The sequence below is a fragment of the Eschscholzia californica genome, unplaced genomic scaffold, assembly GCF_041429995.1.
Source record: "Eschscholzia californica isolate CP2 unplaced genomic scaffold, dmEscCali1.0.p SCAF_3, whole genome shotgun sequence".
Taxonomy (NCBI): Eukaryota; Viridiplantae; Streptophyta; class Magnoliopsida; order Ranunculales; family Papaveraceae; genus Eschscholzia; species Eschscholzia californica.
In genome coordinates this window covers 492,810-515,289 of record NW_028238420.1, presented here as the reverse complement: position 1 = coordinate 515,289, position 22,480 = coordinate 492,810, and the positions used below count along the sequence as shown (strand labels likewise).

Genomic DNA, 22,480 nt, shown 5'->3' with positions numbered 1-22,480 from the left:
ACACTAACATTGCTTTCTTCCCGCTTTTATTACCCGTTTACAACTTATCAGAAGATCATTAATTTGCCATTGTTACTCTGCAACCATTGTCTGCTTCAAGTCGATAAAAAATGCCACGAACCGTGTATCAGCCTCCCAATATATTCTTTAATAGTATATCTTTTTTCCATGGGCCGATTTTAACTTAAGAAAATGACTTTTATTTTTGGGAAATTGACTACGATCTACAATAGTCATTACAATGACATTGATACATCAAAGATGTGATAAACACGGCAACAACTTGATCCAAACTCTTACAAGAACCGGTAATGTGATAAGCACGACAACAACTTGATTCAAACTCTTACAAGAACTGGTCTAAAGTCCAACTAAACTATGGCCTAAAGTCCAACAGGGATGAAGCAACTTCCAAATTGTCATCCATCACCGACGACCATTAGTAACATGAAGTTCCTCGAAACTGTACAACATCCCTACATTGTTTTTACACTCATCTCTAAAGCCACAAAGTATTTTCACTGTTGCAAACCACCATGGATGAAGCAACTTCCGAATTTTTTAGAGAAATATTAAAAGATAAAATAAAAAAAGGCAAGTTTTAGACAATAATTTTAGTGACTGTCTGATATAGTGACCAACAGAAAAAGGTAATTTCTCGACAAAATCATACTATTCACTCATTAAAAAGCCTTCAATTTTACCAGGGCATTTACAGAATTTTCCATGGAACAAGCTTTGGGAAAAAACTTAAATGGACCAAAATATACAAGTGTTTATATGGAAATTACTGCAGAATGGAGTGGCTACTTTGACAAACATAAATAGACGAATGCAACATATCGATCCGGACTGTAAACTGTGCAATATCCAGGAAGTAGAAAATATATCGCAATTATTTAGTTCTTGCCCTAGATTCATAAATCTTATTGGTATTACTAATGATCCAGATTTATTACAGTTAGGGTTAGACCCTATACAAAATTTACAGGATATATTAAATAAATGAGAAGCAGCTAATGGAGTTTGGATATGATGGAAAAATCGCAATGTATTGCATTTCAGACAACAAAGTTTCGAGTTGGAGAGACTATGGATACTGACGAAATTGGAACTTACACGTAACTTAATCCTCTCAACTCTTGTTGTTGTTGATTCACAGGTACAGACTTGGGAACCTCCTTCTCATGGATGCCTCAAAGTGAACGTTGATGGTGCGTTTAGATATGAGGGAGCTTCAGCGGCAGCTGTAATAAGAGACTCGAATTGGTCCCTGGGATTAATTAAAGAGTTATATTATGTTGTTAACATATTTTCTTTACTTGTTGTAATAGACTTTTCTGTGATTAATGGAATCGACCGTTAAAAAAAAAAAAAAAAAAAAAATTCACATTTTGGACTGGAAACTCAATTTTGGATTTGGACTGGGCTGAACCTTATATACCCTTCCATTTTTGGGTCTCTGAATCATTTTCGTTATATATAAACCATGAGAATTGAAGTGGATCATAAACCAAACACTCAAAACCTATTGAAAGTGAAGATGTCGCCGTCTGTGCCGGAAAAGAAGAACAGACTTGTGCCGGAAAAGAAGAACAGACTGCAAAGACGAGCAGAAAAAAGGAAAGAATTACGGAAACAACTAGTAAGAATCAGCTAACCAAAAGAATGATTCATATATTTTTGTTTATAACAACGATTAACCCTAATTCTTGTATCTTCTGTTGTTATCTATTCTTGAGATAGACTTAGGAGGAGTGGAATGATCTAATTAGGGTTTTTATTTTCTAGAAAAAGAAGGGTATGATGATCAGGAAGAAGACTTCAGACCCTGTATCTAACGAGGAAACAAGTATCAACCTGGCATCACAACAGGTTTCTGCTGCTCAAGATGAGCCTTCTATCCACGGAATGGTACCTAGGGTCAACAATGCATCAATGGAAAAGAAACCAGTAAGAATTCCTACTAATTTTTTTTATTGTCTTAGAATTCTCTTGTGGTGATGCTAAGACTTGTATGCTATCTATATAGAACCCTATTATGTCGCCCTCTGTGCCGAAAAAGAACAGACTGCAAAGACGAGCAGAAAGAAGGAAAGAATTACGGAAAGAATTGCAAGTAAGAATCAGCTAACCAAAAGAATGATTCATATATTTTTGTTTACAACAACGATTAACCCTAATTCTTGTATCTTCTGTTGTTATCTATTCTTGAGATAGACTTAGGAGTGGAATGATCTAATTAGGGTTTTTATTTTTCTAGAAAAAGAAGGGAATGATCAGGAAGAAGACTTCAGACCCTGTTTCTAAAAAGGGAACAAGTGTCAACAATGCATCAATGAAAAAGAAACCAGTAAGAATTCCTACTAATTTTTTTTTTTATTGTCTTAGAATTCTCTTGTGGTGATGCTAATAAGACTTGTATACCATCTATAGAGAGAACCCTATTATTATTGACGAGATCATGTCCAAATTACATTTGTGGTGATTGTTGATTTGAGGATAATACACCAGATTAGAGTACTCTTGACTACTAAGTTCCTGGTCAATCTACCAGCATGGAAACTAGAATAAGAAACCAGTAAGAATTATCGATAGGAATTATGGACTTTGCGGGGGTCTATGTTAACCATACTTTATGGATAAAACTCTTAACCCTAATTTGGTAACCCTATATATTTTTGGAATAGAATTAGCTAGGTGCTGTATATATTTGGGGTGCATTTGCAAATTGATTTATTTTGTTTGTCCCTAGGTAAAAAATGGATTGATCGGAACATGGCGTAAAGGTCCAATTATTTGGTATGGAGTACTAAGTAATGGCTTACTGTATAAGATGATCCATGGGAAGCTGTACAACATCTTTACTAATAAGGAAATAACAACTGCTGAGCAAAATGAACCAAGGAAACCCCCCCAAGTTGCAGCTCAAGATCAACAGGTTCATGCTGGAATTCTTACTTAATTATTTGTTTTAAAATTTATGAATGCTGGTAGGTATATTTGTTAGTAAAAAAATATATGACTAGGACCACTTTATCATTCATTGTCAATTGATTTTGATGCTTACGGATCTAATACTTGTTGGACTACCTGATCACTTTATTTCGTAGACCTTCCTTTTATCAAGTGAAGGTTGCTGCAAAGGAGTATTTTCCAAATCATGTTTGAGCTGATAAGTAGAAATAAGGTGTTCCTACTCAAAAGAGAGTCATAGTGGCAGTTTCTTAAATGAAACATGGTTTTCTGTGTCCTCTTGATCTAGGGTTTATTTATGTATATATAACATCCGCATTTTGGTTTCAAACTCAAAATCTATTGAAATTGAAATATGTAGATGTCGGCTTCGTCGGAGAAGAACAATATACAGAAACAACTTTCAGAAAAAAGGGAGGCATCTCACAAACAAGTAGAGAATTAACTAAAGTAAAGTAGGTTCGTTTGCAGCTCTTTAACGACTACTGGTAACCTTTTTATTTCTTATTTTGATAACCAACTATAAGCCCAAATGTGATAACATATGTTATGTTCTTGAGGTAGAATTAGGTGTAGTATGTAATTACATTCAATTTGTAACTTGTGATTTGATTTATTTTTTGACTAGGAAAATAAAACGCAATGATTAGTACAAGGCTGGGATATCACCACTATATATATATATGGGCAACTAGCTAATGGGTTACCTTTAAGAATATGTGGGCGGCTGTCGTCAACCTTGGTTTCTGATAAATAAACTGGTTTGGTAGATGTAGCGAGGACATTACAAAATCGACTAATAGATTTTGGAAGTCGTATATCACTTTTTATGTGTTTATACAATTACGGATACTGCTGGTAGATTTATCTTTCGGTGATGTTCAGAATTTCTTTACTACTGGTAAAATATCTGAGTAGTGTTCGTTAAAAGTTCTATGCTACTACCAAATTACTATTACAATATTACTCCCCTGCGTCTCATAATGAAAAGTTGTGAGATATTATTAGCCATGATTTTTTTTTTTATAGTAGTGTGTTTTGTTCTTCCATGGGATCTGGATTGGAATTGTGTTCAAAATTACATTTGAATAGATGAATTTTTTTCTTTGATACTTATGATCGAATGAAAAAGTGATTAGGAGAAATTTTGAAGTTTCGAGTGTTATGAGATTATCCACGGCAGGAAATTAAGAACATAAATACAAGATGTCCAAATAGGAACATCCATGCCCAGACGACAAACTATTCAAAGAGATAAAATGAATAGACGTTAAAACAAGTTTGAATGTGTATAACAAAATTTTAAACAAGTTTTAATGTGCATAAGCATAACCAACCATTTTGGCGGCTTTGACCTTTACCTGTTTTGCAAACTAGACTGGACATTTAGATTAGGTCTGTCTTAGGTTAGGGGATTGAGCACCAACTGGACTAGATGACTAGTCTTTTAAACGGTGAAAACCTTGGACGTTAGTTATATAGCCCAACAAAGGCTAAAAACTACTTTTCAGTATCATTAAATGTCAACTGATAATTTAAGGCACATAAGGTGCACCAGAGTCAAATCTCTAGGCGCCGTCAACAGTTAGTAGCTCAAGTGGTCTAAGGTGTTGACATAAACTTCAGAAAGTCCTGGAGGTCTCACGTTCGAATCCCAGAGAAGGTGGAGTCTTTAGTTATTTGAGATAGGATTATTAGGGGTATAAATAATGTAGTTAGGCTTTATGCCATAGTTTAGTTGGGCTATAGGTCCGATTTTAATAAAGTTTGAATGGACGGTTATCGAGCTTATGACATCTTTGATGTATCAATGCCAAGTGTAGCGATTACCGTTAATAGTAGTCAACATCCCAACAGTTCATATGAACTTGCATGTACATCCACTTTTAGGAAATCTCAACAAACGTCATACATCAACGACATTGATGCGTCATCTCGTTTTAAGAGACATGACACATCATGGTTAAGACTAATGCTGGTTGTCATTCTTCCCATCACCGTCGACAACATTGTAAGAACTACTGTTATGGCCCGATGTCTAAGACCCCAGGTCGTTAACTTTTCAAGTATTCACATCTCTCTTCTATTAAACACAAATACACTATCAATTGGGGTGCACATACCAAAACATCAAAATAAAAAATTACTTAAATCAAAATCACCGGTCTTCATATTTGGGTCAACACTGCACTTGAAGATGGTCGAACATCACGGTTGTCGGTGATTGGGTTTCAAATGAAAAAAATCTCTATAGATGGGATCCCTTCCTAGAGACTGGGCACAATTTTTAAGCAAAAAGGAAAAAAAATTGATACCCACGAACACATACATACTGTCTCAACAAAATTAGATCTCGTGAAGCCGTTGTAATGAAAGAAACATACTCGTAAGCGCATCTATAGATTCTCATGCTCCTTAAGATGACTTTAAAAATTCATTATATGACCGTTAGAGTTTAAAATATTTTGTTGTGAAAAATAAAAGAGGGGAAGAAGAAAAATGACGGAAATATGGGCCAATTGATAGTAGACAAGAAGAACTAGATTGTATTCTCATGTCTGTGGAGAATTTCTCTACTTTAACATTTTTATACATTGATTTCTACATTGGTACTTTGATTCATTGATACATCTTATTCACTAGAAATGGACCCCTTTATATAGGCCCCTAGATGAGTTACATAATCAATAGAGAGTCACACAATAATGGTGATTGAATACAAAATAATGGTGGAAAACTTATGGCGGTGAGAGTTACAAAGTGTGGTTGTCATCCATCATGAATCAAATATTTATAAAACTTCCCCTAGATGTCAACCACATCATAAATTGCCTCATTAAAATCTTACTAGGAAAACTCAATGGGTCAAAACCGTAGTGAAAGGAAAAGAGCAAAAATTTTATTTATCTGTTCATCTTTGATGCCTACATAATCTGCCTCATTAAAACCTTACCATCGACATTAACATTCATAGTTTGTAATATTTACAGAGTTTATTCAATTCAAAATGTAATAATACTAGGCAGGAGCTTATGTGAAGGGGGTGCCACATGTGCGGCCGCACAGGGCCCCCTCACCCCTTGGGGCCCCTTTTCAATGATGGTAAGGACAAGAAGCATCATATATCAAAAACTGTAAAACTAAAACAAGTTCGACTCCCTAGTTCAAAACTTCAAATCTCTCTACCCACCTTAATTATTTAATTTTGTCTCATATTTACTTGGGGCACTCCATGTCGTTTGGGCCAGGTCCTTAGTACTAGATTAACCTAGTATATTCTTAGGGCAGCCTTTCCTTATGAAAACTATTATTTTTTATTTTGAAATATATATTTCTTTCTTTAATTTTTTGTATGTATTCATGCGAAAAATATATTTTTTATTTTTATATCTCTATGAATCACATATTTATTTTGTTATTCAAATGCTTCTTGAAATTCATAGTTTTTTCAACCAAATTATCGTTACTGTCCATTGTAGCATTCTAGCAAGCTACTTTTGATACATAATTGCGTTATGGTATTTAACTTTTTTTAAAATAAATACAAATAAAATATTTATGCGTAAATTCTTGCATAATACCTTTTGTATGATTTCGTTAAAGATATTATAGTCAAACTGTGTCGTAATTTAAATATCACAGAATTTTCCATGGAACAAGCTTTGGAAAAAAACTTAAATGAACTAAAATATACAAGTGTTTATATGAAATTACTGCATAATGGGTGGCTACTTTGGCAAAATAAATAGACGAATGCAACATATCAATCCAGACTGTAAACTGTGCAATATCCAGGAAGTAGAAAATATATCGCATTTATTTGGTTCTTGCCTTAAATTCATAAATCTTATTGGTATTACTAATGATCCAGATTTATTACAGTTAGGGTTAGACCCTATACAAAATTTACAAGATATATTAAATAAAGGAGAAGCAACTAATGGAGTTTCGTACAAGTTCACTTATCTGTTATGGATATGGTGGAAAAATCGCAATGCATTGCATTTCAGACAACAAAGCTTCGAGTTGGAGAGACTATGGATGCTGACGAAATTGGAACTTACACGTAACCCTAACTTAATCCTCTCAACTCTTGTTGTTGTTGATTGGGTCAATAATGCATCAAGGAAAAAGAAACCAGTAAGAATTCCTACTATTTATTTTTGGATAAAACTCTTAACCCTAATTTGGTAACCCTATATATTTTTGGAATAGAATTAGCTAGGTGCAGTACATATATTTGGGGTGCATTTGCAAATTGATTTATTTTGTTTGTCCCTAGGTAAAAAATGGATTGATCGGAACATGGCGTACAGGTCTAGTTATTTGGTATGGAGTACTCGATAATGGCTTAGCATTTAAGATGATCCATGGGAAGCTGTACAACATGTTTACTAATAAGGAAATAACAACTGCTGAGCAAAATGAACCAAGGAAACCCCCCCGAGTTGCAGCTCAAGATCAAAATGGGTTACCTTTCAAAATATGTGGGCGGCTGTCGTCAACCTTGGTTTCTGATAAATAAACTGGTTTAGTAGATGTATGGAGGACATTACAAAATCTACTAATAGATTTTGGAAGTCGTATATAACTTTTTATGTGTTTACGCAATTATGGATACTGCTGGTAGATTTATGGTGTGGTGATGTTCAGAATTTCTATACTGCTGGTAAAATATCTGAGTAGTGTTTGTTAAAACTTCTATTCTACTAACAAATTACTATTACAGTATACTTCCATGGGATCTGGATTGGACTTGTGTTCAAAATTACATGTGGTTTTAATTCTTGAACTTTGCCAAAATTCAACCGCAAGTGGTTTATCATGTGATTTTATATGGATTTGGATTCATTGATTAGTTCGTCCAAAAATCTAATCACATATAAACGTGTCAATAACAATGGGCTTCACACCCTCATCTGTGATCATGGCCTGATCAGGATATCTGGATTCTGTTTAGCATAATGTAGACCATGGTAAAAAAATGGATCTATCAAGCTTTGTAATCAAAGAGCGTGCCCCCCCCCAAGTGTTGTCTACAGATTCCTGCATGTACCTCTTTCAATGCATATTCAGTGGGGGAAATTTGCTGTTCGGATCCCTTTTTCGTATAATGGACTTGATGTTTGGTTCTTTTCTCCAGTGTTGTATTTTGGACTCTTTTTTAATGAAATCGCTTAACAATATTCCGTTTCTAAAGTTATACTTGACACAATTTACATTTTACCTTTGTAAATCAATTATGCACTTTTGACTCTTTGTTTTTTTAACTCACCGTCATCTTCAACACAACCCCTAATCATTAATCACCTCAATTGGATAATAAACTCATCTTCTTCTTGGATCACTGAATCCAAATCAAACTAAAACCTTTACTTATCTCCGAATTACGACATGCTTTAAACCTCATTCTCCCAAATTCATCCATCTCCACCACCAACCAGACCTCAGCTTAACATCCATTAACATGTTCCAAATCTTCGAATCGAGGAATTAATGTCGCATAATGTTGAAGAAGTTTAACTCGATCAATGGATTCAAATAAGGATTCAAATTCAGATAGAAAGCGTTTAAGCTTACATAGAGCAGATTCTCCCGATGTTCTATGAGGAGTTTTAATAGTGGCGGTGGACCATGAAATTGAGGAGTTGGATTTTTTGGGTTTAGAATTCAGAGTATTCGAATGGGTAGTCTAGAACAAGGTCGACCCTGACATTTTGGTGGCCTGAAACAAACTCCGAAAATGTGGCTCTGTACTACATGCAAATTAAATACCCTAAATATTTTTAATTTAGGTTCATTTTGGTAAAAATATTTAATTCCTACTTTAGGTTCATTTTGGTAAAAATATTTACATCAAGAGGAACTTGATCAAGCTGTGTTTTACTGTTCTCATAATATGCAGAACCACCTCCACTCTTCTTAGTTTCGCCCATATGAAGAATATAGTGATAACCATCGCCAGGAAACCCTAATTCCAGAATTCCGTTCCTAACAGAATAATATGACAATTGAGGTGATGTGCAAACGATCTTGTTATGGTGAAGGGGTTTGTCGGTTGTGAGCTGGTATCGGGACGAAGGGTGGTCATAGATTTTAAGGTTTAGTGGTTTAACACTCGGGTAATGTGAAGAGAAATTGTTTGTGGGAAAATTAGAATTGTTTGGTCCTAGTATTGTTGGGTGAACAGGTAGTTGATTAGGGTGATGTGTGTTGTGGGTAGGACCAATATAGGAGGGACGATTGGTGTGTCCTAATGGAGAGATGGTGAAATTTCCGATTAGGGTTTGAGTGTTAAATTCGGTTTCGCTAGGGTGGAGGAAAAAGTTTCCTTGATTTTCTGAAACAAGAGGAGACGATGGTGGTGTAAAATTTTTATGATTTAAAACAAGGATGTCGTCTCCCTGGATTTCGTATGAAACATAAAATTTGGTCAGACATGGATGTTTCATATCTCGGCTAGGATTTAGGTCAGACTGAATTTTGTTCCTTTTTTCCAGAACTTCTCCTTCGATATCATCGATTTTAGTGATTGAAGTAACTTCGGGGAACTATCTTAATTCAATTTTTGTTTCGACCCATGACAAATATTCATCGAGAGGAAGAAAATCATACATGAGGGTACTTTTTAATATAACCCAATTATCTATGAATTGTTTACCTTGATCAATGAGTCTCCATTGCGGTGCATTGAATTCTTCATAGATTCTTTCGGACATATGTTGCTCAACCAAAAAAACTTTATCTATGTCTTGAACTTTTTGATTTCTGAACCAATCTTCCATGTGTTGAATCCAGAAATTTATATGAAATTGACCTTCGAAGAGTGGAATTTTATAAACTTGATAAATTTTCTTTCATCTTCTCGATCAGTATAAAATTGAGTTGTATCGCGAACAGGGGCGGCCCAAGTAGTTTGGGGGCCTAAAGCTAAGAAAAATTTGAGGCCCTTTTTACACTAGCTATAAAAATTAATTGTTTGCCTTAGCAAGTAAATTAGTATAAAAAAATGACTAAAACATATAAACTTGATAAGAATATCCAATTTGCATATAGGGATGAGCTGAGTATGTTTTGAAAACATTTTTCTTGTCTTTGAGATGCAAAATACTAATTATGCGTAGTCCAATTCTTCTGTCATATCTTGTTTAATGATAAGATAGAATTGGATTCTTTTTAAAGAGAGATAACATCAAATATAACTAACTCAAAAAATAGAGCCAAAACGTTGATAGTGTGAGATCTCGAATCAACTTATTGGTCTCATGATATATCTTACAATAGAGGATGGTACCAAGGATATTTATTTGTTTATAAACTCTCTTGGCGGATGGGTAACACCTGAAATAGCTATGTATGATACTATGCAATTAGTGCAACCAGATGTACATAAAATATGCATGCGATAGGCCGCTTCAATAGTGTCTTTTATCCTGGTTAGGGGAGAAATTACCAATCGTCTAGCATCTCCTCACACTTGGCGCCAATGAGTTTTTGTTTGAGAGAAAAAGAAGACTATGCCTTCCCTATATAAAATATGAATAATAAGTAATAATAGCATGCATTTCAACAAAAAAAAAGTAATAATAGCATGCACTTCGAGTTCGATATGAGCAAACCATTATTATTTTTCATAATATGAGATTCTGTATTGAGAGAGTAGTATGAGACAAATGGTATTTCCGGTTTGATCTTATCTATCATGGGTCCATTTCAAAAAAAAAAAAAAAGAAATCTATCATGGGTCCATTTCAAAAATAGAATACGGAGTAAACAATGACGGAGAAAAAAAGATGAGAACCATTATCTCTTGGTAGAGTTGAGAGAGATAACTGTTGGGGATTTTATTTGGGCACAATCCCCCCGAAACATAACATTAATAATTTATAGAAGGAGAGTATAAAAAAAATTAGAAAATGGTGGAGAAACTATTAAGGTTAGAATATCATTTATGATTGTAGAAATAAAAAGTTAGACCAGGTTTCTTTTTGGAAAGAGTTTTTGGAAGATAACTTCATTGATAAACTGTTAGACAGTAGTGAAATACAAAGTTCAAGAAGTTAAATACAAATAAACAAACCCAAAACCACAACTCAAAAGGAGAAAAGTTAATGGGCCATGTACTGCTGGGCCACTAAGTGGGCCGCAGTGTTTGCATCGCGGTGGCAATAACAAAATAAGTTGCCTGGTTGCCTATTAATCTTTGCCCTAGCTTCTAGAATGCTCTTTTTGATCCTCCATGGTGGCTGATCCTGTCCGTTCAAAATAAGTTGCCTGGTTGCCTATTAATCTTGGTTTAACTCTTTTTGGAAAGAGTTAAACCAAGTTATAATAGGTTTTTAATTTCTCTGTTAGAGTAGGTTTTTAATTTGCTTTTATGGGCCCCACAGTTAGTTGTTACTAAAATTTGCATCCAAAACAGGTACCGTAAACTACTAAGTGGGTTGGCGCCGACATTCAATGGACTTAAAAACTTTGATTAGCTTTTTCTTTTCTTTCCTTGGGAGTGCTTTCAAGTAATTTGAGTTTTGGGGCCCTTTATCAAGTGAGGCCCAAAGCAGCCGCTTTGTCTGCTTTGGGCCTGGGCCGCCCCTGATCGCGAATGTGATCCCAACATAAACGTAGAAATTTTTTCAACATTCAAAAGGAATAGTAGTGTTAACCATTGTGAACGATTAAAAAAATATGGCTCTGATACCACTTGATGTAGTCGCAGCGGAATTAAAAGAAGATAATAAAATAGAATGAAGAACAATAAAATAACTCTAAATAACTGTAAACTTTATTGAACTTATTGGTTTTTCTCTTCAATATCAATATAAAGACAGATTGGACCTCCTTTTATAAGATATTAGACTTTCCTAGATAGACTCAAACTAGGATTCCTAAATATTAAAGATACTCAAACATAAAAATTTCCTAAATAATAGTAATACTAACATAAGGTAACTTCCTAAACCTGGATTCATTATGAATCTTACTAAACTAGGACTTCTCTAAAACTAATGACTTAGCCGACTAAGCTATGGTCTCACGATTTTACGAGCCCGGCCCGGATGCTCCTGCATCAGTACTTATATTCAATTTGAGTCGTTGACCTCACAATGGAATATACTCCGCAATGAAATCCCATTCGTCAAAGAGTTGTTTGGTTACTCCAGCAAGTTGTATGACTCCAATCAAGGAGCATTCAACCATTTTATTTATTTTTTGTCTAATCATTTTATGGAGATACTAATATTAAATACAAGAAATCTATTAAAGGACCCGTGAGCGTTGATCTAGCTTTATTGTTTAAAGAAATATTGGCTTCGACCTTTTTTTTCAAATTTTGATTAGGAAGTGTTGGGAATAATAGTCTCACATGTACTATACATGATTAGTGTGGTGTTTTTGTGGAACCCAAGTGAATTGGAGGAGCCCAAATGAATTTATATGAGCTCTTTCACGTTGGCCCCTATGTTATGACTGGTATCATTTTCTGCTCCTCTTACCATTGTCTTTCGACGATCGGCTAAAAGACTTCCTAATGATCCAAATATATAAATTTGGTTTTGTTTCTACAGAAGTTTACTAGTTTACCCGTAGTTTTCATACGATATCTAGTCGGCAATTCATGTTTTATTCTATCGCTTATATGATACAACGATCTTTCAAAAAATCTTGTGTTACGTTAATTTAGTATGAAAATAACACATCCATAAAATGTCGTATGAAAACACACTTGCACACTACATGAAAACATTATAGCGACGAAGATAAATACCCAAAAAGAACATCCTAAACAAATACCTAGATAGGGGCACTGCGCTGTCTTACACTTCGGCATGGCCTTTTGGTGATCTAGGAAGGCTATGTTTGAAGGAAAAGGCTTTCTATCGGGTACTACTAGGCCAAGGTGAGTCTACCTGGTGCGCTATGTGGCTGGTTATGATCACATTAGGTGTTACATAAATTACTGACCCTACCAGACAAATTATGCACTTCCACAATACATGTTTGGCGAGATAGCGGAGGCACTGTAATTGGAAAAACATGTTGTAATGTAAGAATCTCTGCATGATTAAAACCAAATTAAATGTACACTTGGGTCAGCACGAAGATAGACAATGTTTTAAAAACTTTGAAGCGTAACTCTCAAGGCGCGCCTCGAATCGAGGCGGTCACCAGATGCCTCGAGGCTTACGTATTTGAACTTGAGAATAAAACGTGGGCATCTGAAGTAACCTGTTACTTTTCAGTTGGGCAACACAAAAAATAGTACTTTTGTTTATTAAACACTTACGATTTTATATTATAGTAGTAAAGTATAAAAACTATGTTATGTTCTTATATAATTGATATCATTTTTCTTGCAAGAAAACAGTGCCGCCTCGTCTTGTGAGAGCAAACCGCCTTAAGGCGTAAAAACGTATTTTAAAACATTGAAGATAAATGCTTCAAAAACTAGAACTGATTAGACCACATGGAAATGATAGTTTAGGGGCCAAATGCCAACATATAGATGACTTATGTAGTTATGTGACATATGAATGAACTCATCAAGGCATCAAGTAGAAGACAAATATAGCCCCTTAATGTTTTCCTCCAAATACTAGTAGTTACCCACCTGTTAAGAATCCTACTACAAAAATGATATCTTTTTGGCTTCTTACTAGAAGCCCAGAACTTTACTAGTTAGCTTCTCAAAACATATCATAGCAACTAGCAATGCACAATTTCAAATGAGCAGATTATCATAATATGTCAACCAAGGGTCTAGCTTAGCAGTTTGATTTGAAAAACCTTTGGTCATAAGCGGCAGATAACGTGACTCTTTGGTGGTAGAACAAGTCCACTCTTTCACCGACGGGAATATAAAAAAGGAATCAGCAAGTTAAAAATCATTAAACTCTGAACAGTGATAGGTCATGGGAGGAGGAGAAGTAGTAATCAATTAATACAGTATCGAGGTTTGATTAAGTTTACCTTGTCAGAGACAAGTATATGCCACAAGACCAAGTATAGATTTTTTTTTTTGAAACTTTGAATTAATATTAGAAAAAAGCGGAAGATACAAGGAATAAGAATTGTGACGGAAAACTGTAAAAGGTCCTGGAGAGGTAACCGGGAACTAGATGCCTCCCCAATAATAACATACAAGATAGCCTGCTCTCCCCCACCGTCACAGGGAGGAGCAGCAAAAAAAAAAAAGCAGCGCCATAGAGGCCCTACCAAGACTGAAACAGAGGGGCTTATCCCACACCGACTCTGTTTGCCTTATACACCACAGGAGAGGGACTACCGCCCAATGTTTGAAAAAGCGATTGAAGCGGGCACATCGAGGCGCGCTTCGCTTCGATGAGTAACCCAACCGAATCGAGTTGTACGCTTTTGTCATCACAATCAACTCGTACGCTTTCTTCAACCGAAGCGTACGAGTCGGGGCGGTACGCATCAAAGCGTACACTTCAAACCACTGGTGTGTATTTAGAAATTTGAAAATAAAATAGAGGGTTTAGGGTTTTTTTCCTTCGCTCTCTCTCTCTCTCTCTCTACGAACTGGAAGGACTCAAGCAGCAACCAGAACAACAGGTATGTCTCGATTTTCTTCTCTCTTTCTCTTGATTTTCTTCTCTCTCTCTCTAGGTTTTCTTCTATCTCTCTCTAGGTGTTCTCTCTCTCTCTCTCTCTAGGTTTTCATACTCATTCAGTCATTCTCTCGATTTCTCTTTAGGTTTTCATTAGTAATACTAATATTATTATGTTTATGAAGAAATACTAAGTTATAAGTTATTGTTGAAAGGTGTTAGACTAATACTAAACAAAATATGTGTTAGTGTTAGTAATAGGCTAGCAATAGGTTACTGTTATTTTTTGTTTTTGCAATATAGGTTACTGACTTACTGTTATACTTATACACTGTTATAGTGTTAGTGTTAGTAATAACAATTTGTTTAATTGTTAGTATGTGTATGTGTTAGTAAATAGTAATAGTTGTTCGATATGTGTTAATTGTGTTAGTAATAGTTGTTTGATTTGTATATTGTTGGTGATGGAACTAGTGATGACGAAGATGAAAACATCCTTGGATGATGGTCTCATTAGGAGTTGATGCATTACATTGAAAAGAAAAACTCTTTTGTTTTTGTTTGAGATGTTGGACAACATGACTTTATTTTCGTTTTGTGGTTTGCTTAAGTGTTATGAGCTACGAGTTTGTGACGATGAAACTCTTGTTTTTTTGTTTATGAAGCCCTTGAGACTTTATATAATGGTAAATTGGTAGTAAAATTGTGTCATGTTATTTTTTTACACTCTTTGAAGTATAGATGAAGCTCCACACTAACTGATTTAATCACTCATGTTCATACACAAGAATATTTTTCTCAAGCATAAAGGCTATCTCCTTGTTCTAAACATGCTTCCACAACTTGTCGTTTTAGCACGTCATCCGGAAACTTTCGTCTCTTAAGCATCATATCAATCAATTTATGTGATTCTAGTAATTTTCCTTGTCCAGGTGGAACACGAAGCACTCTATTGTAATTAGAATTACTAGGTACATAACCATAATGAAGCATTTCCTCACATATCTTGAAGGCAGAAGAGTACTTGATGCTTTATCTCTTATGCAGGCGATGAATAAAAGGGGCTTATACCCAAGTAAGTAAGGTTTCTTATGACAGAATACTTAAATCTGGTTGTGATATTTGTCGCGATATTCCGTTTAGGGCGTGTCGGGAGATGCTTTCTAATGGTCACCGACCTTGCCATTGTAATATCACAACTAGATTTAAGTAATCTATCATAAGAAACCTTACTTGGATATAAGCCCCTTTTATTCATGGGCGCATAAAAGATGAAGCATCAAGTACTCTTCTGGATTGACATAAACCTTTTAATAGTGCATTGTATGTTACTCTGTCCGGAACACAACCACGTGAGTGCATTTTGTTGAACACCTCTATTGCTTTGTCAGTTTCACCAACTCTTATACATCCATCAACAAGAATGGTGTACGACACCTGATTCGGAACCAAACCTTCTTCTGGCATCGACTCAAGATGCTTATATGCATCTCTTATCCGCCCTAATCTATATCCATTCATTATAGCATTATGGAGATGCAAATCAGGGCTTAGTCCTTTTTCTTTTGCATCTTGGATCAACTTCCACGCACGTTCAAACATTTCTACGGAAGACCACCAAAGAGGTCCTTGATAATGGTTGATTGGCATCTTACTGAGTAAGAAGGCAAGTTTGCCTTTCGCTCTCCCTGACCACTTTCGGATAGAAAGTGGTCAGGGAGAGCGAAACGCAAACTTGCCATTCAAATTTCTACAAACACCACTAATCAATGATCCAAAAGTAATCAAATTAGGGTCAATATCCTTTTTACCCATTAGATCATATAAACTCAAGGCGAACAGGATATCTCCTTTCCTGCAAAACTGATGGATAAGCATGGTGTAAAGAACAGCATTTGGATCAAACCCATCATCCAACATACATTTTAGATAGTAGTAACCCTTCTCAGGCATGTTCCTTTTGATTAGCCCATTCACCAATGCAGCGTAAGTATGAGAACTCAGCTTGATCCCAAACTTTATCATCTTATGAAAAAGACAAATTGCGTTTAAAGGCTTATCATTCTTGAAGTACCCATTGATCAATGTCCTGTAGACACCTTCATCTGAAGCTACACCAGCCCTAAGCATCCCACAAAAAAAAATTTCTGCCTCAATTAACCTTCCTTCGCTGCACAACGCATCTAAATTGCAGCACTCGGTTTCAAACCCCTCTCTTTCATTTCGTTATAGGCCTTAAATGCTGAAAACAGGTCTCCTCGCTTGCAATGCTCATTTATTAGTATTAAATGTGGCTAGGTTTGGAAGCATGCCTTCTTCCTCCATAAGGCAATCAGTTTCTTAGCAGCCTCGAGAGAACCTTCGTTGCAAAGACACTTTAGCAGAGAGTTGTATGTTGAAAGCAAAGACTTCAATCCATGAGCTCTCATTTTGTCGAGGAAACAACAAGCATGATCAGTTTTGCCACACGCACACAAAGCACAAATGAAAATGCTGAAAACTACACTTGGAAAACAGACTTTGCTTCCTAAAAGATCGCTAAACAAATGATCATCAGCTTCACCGGAAAGACTTCTCCCGAAACTAGATATCATTGAGGGGTCAATCTTGGCTACTACTGACTGTATAAGTATTTTAGCTAAATCAAGCTCTTTTCCCTTTGCGTACCTCTTGATTAGAGACAGAAACATAACATGGTTGGGTAAAGAACAACGAATTCGATATAGTTGATTCAAATGATCAATGGTTTCATCAAATTTCCCTAATTTACACTAACAAATTATCATAGAATTTATATTTGAAGAGTTGGGTAATATACCTCTACCCATAATAGTAACAGTATAAAGCTTTTCTGAGAAATGGGGATGCCCAGAATAAATGAGTTTCCTAAGGAACAGTCCATAGCTATCAGAGTTGATATCGAGAAACAGCGAAATGGACGGTTGAGATGACCTCTGAGATAGAAGAAGAGTGCTTAATGATTCTATCAATACCACCTCGTGCAGAGGAGATAAGACCACGAGTGAGGAGACCATCAGCTAATGAGAAACATAAGGTTTTTTGGTTGTGAATGGTGGTGGCGCTGGTGGTGGTAGCGGAGAAGGGAGATTCATCAGGCGGCGGCGGTGGTGGTGGTAGAAGTGATGCAAGAGAGAGAGAGGACTTGTTGGTTAATGTTCTAGGGTTTACTAAGCTGTCTGTTTATAAGAGGGGATTCCTCTACCCTAATACATGTGATATCCGACGGTCTTGAAGAGACCCCCTAGAGAATTAGATCTACCTTTGTAAAAGGCCAGCGCTTTGGGGAAAGCAAAATAGTTTCCCGGGTGTGAAAATTTGGTCAAAAATTGGTCAATTTTGTTTGACAATTTTATTTTGGGGAAAGCAAAATAACTTCTTCACCTCACCTCTCTCTCCACCTCACCTCTCTCTCTCCACCTCACCTCTGTCTTCTCCGACAAGTCGCCGGTCGGAAAATTTTCCGGCGGGTGACCATGAATAAAAAAATTTTCCGGCCGGCGGCTTGCGGAGAAGACAGAGAGGTAAGGTGGAGGGTTTTTTTTTATTTCCCCTTAAAATTTATTTCCCGGAACATTTTTAAAATTCGACATATTTCCTTTAAAATTTCAAACCCCAGAAAATATTTAGCTTTCCCCAAAGCGCTGGCCTTGTAAAAAATCAAACAACAATGATTTAGCGTGGCAGTTTTCTGTTCTTAGCATTTAATTTTGGGTTAGCCCCCTGGGTTTGTCAGGCGTGGTTTTATTTTCTGTTTACTTCATTGTAATTTCTTATTTGCCTTTTGGCCATTAATGAAGTATCTTTTCCAAAAAAAAAGTGTTGCAGATCTAGAGTGGAAAAAAAAGATTAAGAGTAAAGAAAGGTTGAACTAGTTTTCTTTGATTATTTTTTCTCTCATAGTTCTTACAAAGGAAAAGACTTAGATAAATACAAATGATCTATATGGACTATACTACCCTTACATTAACTATATATTTACATATTATACCATCATTACTTCAACACCCCCTTCAGGTTGGAGAGTAGATATTCGACACTCCAAGCTTGTTACATATACTTTCTAACTGGCTCTTAGGAAGAGTCTTAGTGAAGATGTCTGCGAGTTGATTAGAAGAAGAAACAAAAGGGGTGCATATTTCTTTACTTTGAAGTTTGAAACAAATGAAGTGACAATCCACTTTTATATGCTTAGTACATGATGTGGTGTGAATTCACCACATTTATGTCACTTAATTTAAACAAGTTAGTTTATTTTATACTTCTATTTTGATTAGTTATAGATTTCTCTTGATTAGGTACTATCTATAGAGTTGAACAAGAAAAACGGGTAAAAATGGAAGAAAGACGCTCGAAGGGCAATTTGGTCATTTGGACCAGGGTGGTTCAGTGAATTTTAGTAACAATCAATGGACTAATGAAAAGTACAGCCAATAGTGAGTCCAACGGCGAAGACGAAAGTTGAATCGGAGTTCGGATGAAAAAGTTGTGATAGAAAGAAGTCGATGGATATTTCGGTCTTTGCTAAAAGTTAGAAGATGTAGAGAATGATGAGGGCACCGACCTTGGTTTCTAGTGATCCTGGACGCTCCCTCAAATTCTTTCACTGGTCTGAAAATCAAATGGGTATCCCTCAAAATTTATATTCTTTCTCAATCATGGTTGTAAATCTATGTAATGTGAACTTGTTTGGACCTGCAAATGGTTTTTTAGATGAATGGTACAAACATATTCATCCCCTTCTGCAACTTTGGATTCAATACTTGATATATTTCGTGAATTCAAAGGGTCTAATCCTGTTGTGGTTGATATACTTATTGACACATATAAGAAAATGGGAATGTTGGAAAATGCTGTGGATGGATTTTTGTATGTTAAGAATGTTGGTTTTATCCCTAGTTTATGGTGTTCTAATTCTCTACTTGGGAGTTTAATGAGGGCTAATATGATGGGATTGTTTTGGAAGGTTTATGATGGAATGGTCGAAGCAAAAATGCCTCTTGACGTGTATACTTATTCAAATTTTATTGGAGCTTTTTGCAAAGTTGGTAAGATGAAAGAGGCAAAAATGGTACTTGTTGAAATGGAAGAGAAGAGTTGCAAACCTAACTTGGTTACGTATAATGTTGTTATCAGAGGTTTATGTAGAGTTGGAGCTCTTGATGAAGCTTTTGAGTTGAAACGGTTGATGATGCAGAAGGGGTTGTTCCCTGATAGCTATACTTTCACCACACCAATTAATGGGTTATGCAAAGAGAGAAGGTCGAGAGAGGAACGATCGTTATTGCTTGAGATGTCAGACATGGCTCTTCAGCCCAATTACGTTACGTATTCTGCGTTGATTGATGGATTCATGAAAGAAGGTTGTTTTGATGAAGCTTTCAAAGTGAGGGACGAGATGCTAGCTAGAGGTATTCAGATAAATAGTATCACATATTGTGAGAGGCAGAGGCGGTTTTGAGTTGATGCCTAGAGGCGGTTTTGAGTTGTTGCATGTAGGCGGTTTCAAATTGGCAATAGGCGGTTTGGTTACAAATTGGCAATTGGCTTGTGGCGGTTTCAATTTGAAGTTTCTAATTTCCTAAAGTTAAGGTCGGCTTATACAATATATAAATAGGGAGTTTGAGTACCAATCAAAACACATCAACACAAACACAACTACTCAACATAGAGTGAAAGCAATTGTGAGAGAAATTTTATTCATTGTTTTGAGCGGTGTTTAATTTCTCGGTCGTCGAAGATCTAGTATAGAAGGTTAAATTTCTATACGGTACCATCTTGGGACGAACTTGCAGGTTGTGTGAGTCGTCTTCATCTGTCCTTCAATAAAGTTTTCTTGTTCGCCCGAAGACGTAGGCTTTAAAGCCGAACCTCATTAATTATGTTTGCATATTTAGTCTTTGGCTTAGCTTTTCGATTAATTTTCATAGTCGGATCAATTTCAAAGATAGGTTTGATAGCTTCCGCGAACGTTTAGTACTAATTAACAATTGGTATCAGAGAGCCTTGTTGAGATTGAACGAAGAGAAGATGGGACCGAGAAGTACGGTCAAAGCAGGGAAATATGGTTGAATATGCACTCTTGGTGGAAGACGACGAGCCGGTCACTTTCAAACAAGTTATTACTGCGGAGGAAAGAGAGAGTTGGTTGGTTGCTATGCAAGAAGAGATGGAGTCTCTTCACAAAAACAAGACATGGGAGGTTGTCCCATTGCCCGGAGGTAAGTCTGTTATTGGTTGTAAATGGGTGTACAAGAAGAAAGAGGATTCTTCCGAGATTAAGGGTACAAGGTATAAGACAAGACTAGTGGCCAGGGGTTATGCACAGAAAGAAGGGGTCGACTACAATGAGATTTTCTCCCCGGTCGTGAAACATGCTTCTGTTTGAGTGCTATTGAGTATTGTTGCTCACAGTGATCTTGAGCTGGAACAACTCGATGTTAAAACTGCCTTTTTGCACGGTGATTTGGAAGAAGAAATTTATATGGCTCAACCTGAGGGATACAAGGTTGAGGGTAAAGAAAATCAAGTATGTCGTTTGAGGAAGTCTCTTTACAGATTAAAACAATCCCCTCGCCAATGGTACAAACGATTTGATTTTTTCATGATAAAGCATGGTTTTCGCAGAAGTGACTATGATTATTGTGTATACATCAAGAAGCTTCGCGAAGGTGACTTTATTTATCTCCTTTTGTATGTGGATGACATGCTTATTGCTTCTCGAAGCATGGTGGAGATAGATAAGTTGAAATCTCAACTCTGTCAAGAGTTTGAGATGAAAGACATGGACGCTGCAAAGAAGATACTGGGAATGGAGATTAAGAGAGAGCGGTCAAGTAAGAAACTGTACTTGAATCAGAAAGGTTACATCGAACGAGTAGTTTCTCGGTTTGGGATGCAGAATGCGAAGGCGGTGTCAACACCTTTGGCACCACACTTCAGGCTCTCGGGAAAACAATCTCCCACTACTACGGTGGAGAAGGATCATATGGATCGTGTACCGTATGCTAGTGCAGTTGGTAGTTTGGTGTAAGCTATGGTGTGTACTCTTCCGGATATTTCACAGGCGGTCAGTGTGGTTAGTAGGTTTATGGCAACACCGGGGAAGACACATTGGGAAGCTGTGAAGTGGGTCTTGAGGTACTTGAAGGGTACCGCTGATACGGGTTTGTGCTTTGGTGGAGACACATGTAAGGTAAGCGGTTATGTTGACTCGGATTATGCTAGCGATCTAGATAGAAGACGATCAACTACTACTGGTTATGTATTTTAGGATACATGGTGCTCCAGTTAGTTGGCGATCGATGTTACAATCTACAGTTGTGTTATCTACTACGGAGGCCGAGTATATGGCTATGGCCGAGGGTGTGAAGGAAACATTGTGGTTGTGGGGTCTTCTGGATGATCTAGGGGTTAAGCAGGAGTGCGTAGATGTATGGTGTGATAGTCAAAGTGTGATCCACTTGGCGAAGAATCAGGTTCATCATGCTCGTATTAAGCATATCGATGTCAGGTATCACTTTTTACGAGATGTCATATAGGAAGGTGATGTTTCTCTCATGAAGGTTCACACAGATGAGAATCCCGCGGACATGTTGACTAAAGTGGTGACGTGTAGCAAGTTTCAGCATTGCCTGAAATTGCTAGAAATCAGCTAGTGTTAAGTTGTCCGAAAGGGCGTAATGGCGACAAGGTAAATTTTATGTGAAGGATTGGTAGAACTACGGTAGGCTTGATCCTGTAAAAAGGTACGTAGGCAACCATGGTCATATAGTGCAGTCGGATGAAGCAGATATATCTTACAAGGAGTATCCTGGTGTTCATCCAAAATTTGAAGTGTATCAAATTATGTACGAGGTGGAGAATTGTGAGAGGCAGAGGCGGTTTTGAGTTGATGCCTAGAGGCAGTTTTGAGT

General features: G+C 36.5%; 2 protein-coding genes and 1 pseudogene across 6 annotated transcripts in view; 2 read left to right on the top strand and 1 right to left on the bottom strand.

Annotated features, from left to right (window-relative positions):
* LOC147547415 (putative pentatricopeptide repeat-containing protein At2g01510) overlaps window positions 1–22,480 on the bottom strand; it is a 60,267-nt gene that overhangs the window by 3,390 nt on the left and 34,397 nt on the right. Inside the window, exon 1 of one of the 2 annotated variants that reach the window (XM_086665539.1) lies at window positions 14–153. The exons of the other annotated variant lie outside the window; for it this stretch is intronic. The gene's annotated coding sequence lies outside the window, so the exon portion shown is untranslated. Of the gene's footprint in view, window positions 1–13; window positions 154–22,480 lie in introns of those variants that run through there. 2 annotated transcript variants of the gene reach the window in all.
* Window positions 1,416–22,480, top strand: part of LOC147547414 (uncharacterized) — a 74,101-nt gene continuing 53,036 nt past the window's right edge. Inside the window, exons 1-7 of one of the 4 annotated variants that reach the window (XM_086665549.1) lie at window positions 1,416–1,645; window positions 1,792–1,953; window positions 2,033–2,119; window positions 2,264–2,353; window positions 2,756–2,941; window positions 3,338–3,431; window positions 3,605–3,987. In XM_086665549.1, the coding sequence (XP_086521675.1) occupies window positions 1,490–1,645; window positions 1,792–1,953; window positions 2,033–2,119; window positions 2,264–2,353; window positions 2,756–2,941; window positions 3,338–3,421 (765 nt within the window). In that variant the 5' untranslated portion in view covers window positions 1,416–1,489 and the 3' untranslated portion in view covers window positions 3,422–3,431; window positions 3,605–3,987. Of the gene's footprint in view, window positions 1,646–1,791; window positions 1,954–2,032; window positions 2,120–2,263; window positions 2,354–2,755; window positions 2,942–3,337; window positions 3,465–3,604; window positions 3,988–22,480 lie in introns of those variants that run through there. The other 3 variants (XM_086665547.1, XM_086665548.1, XM_086665545.1) reach the window with 3 other exon arrangements.
* Window positions 19,115–22,480, top strand: part of LOC147547416 (uncharacterized) — a 37,518-nt pseudogene continuing 34,152 nt past the window's right edge.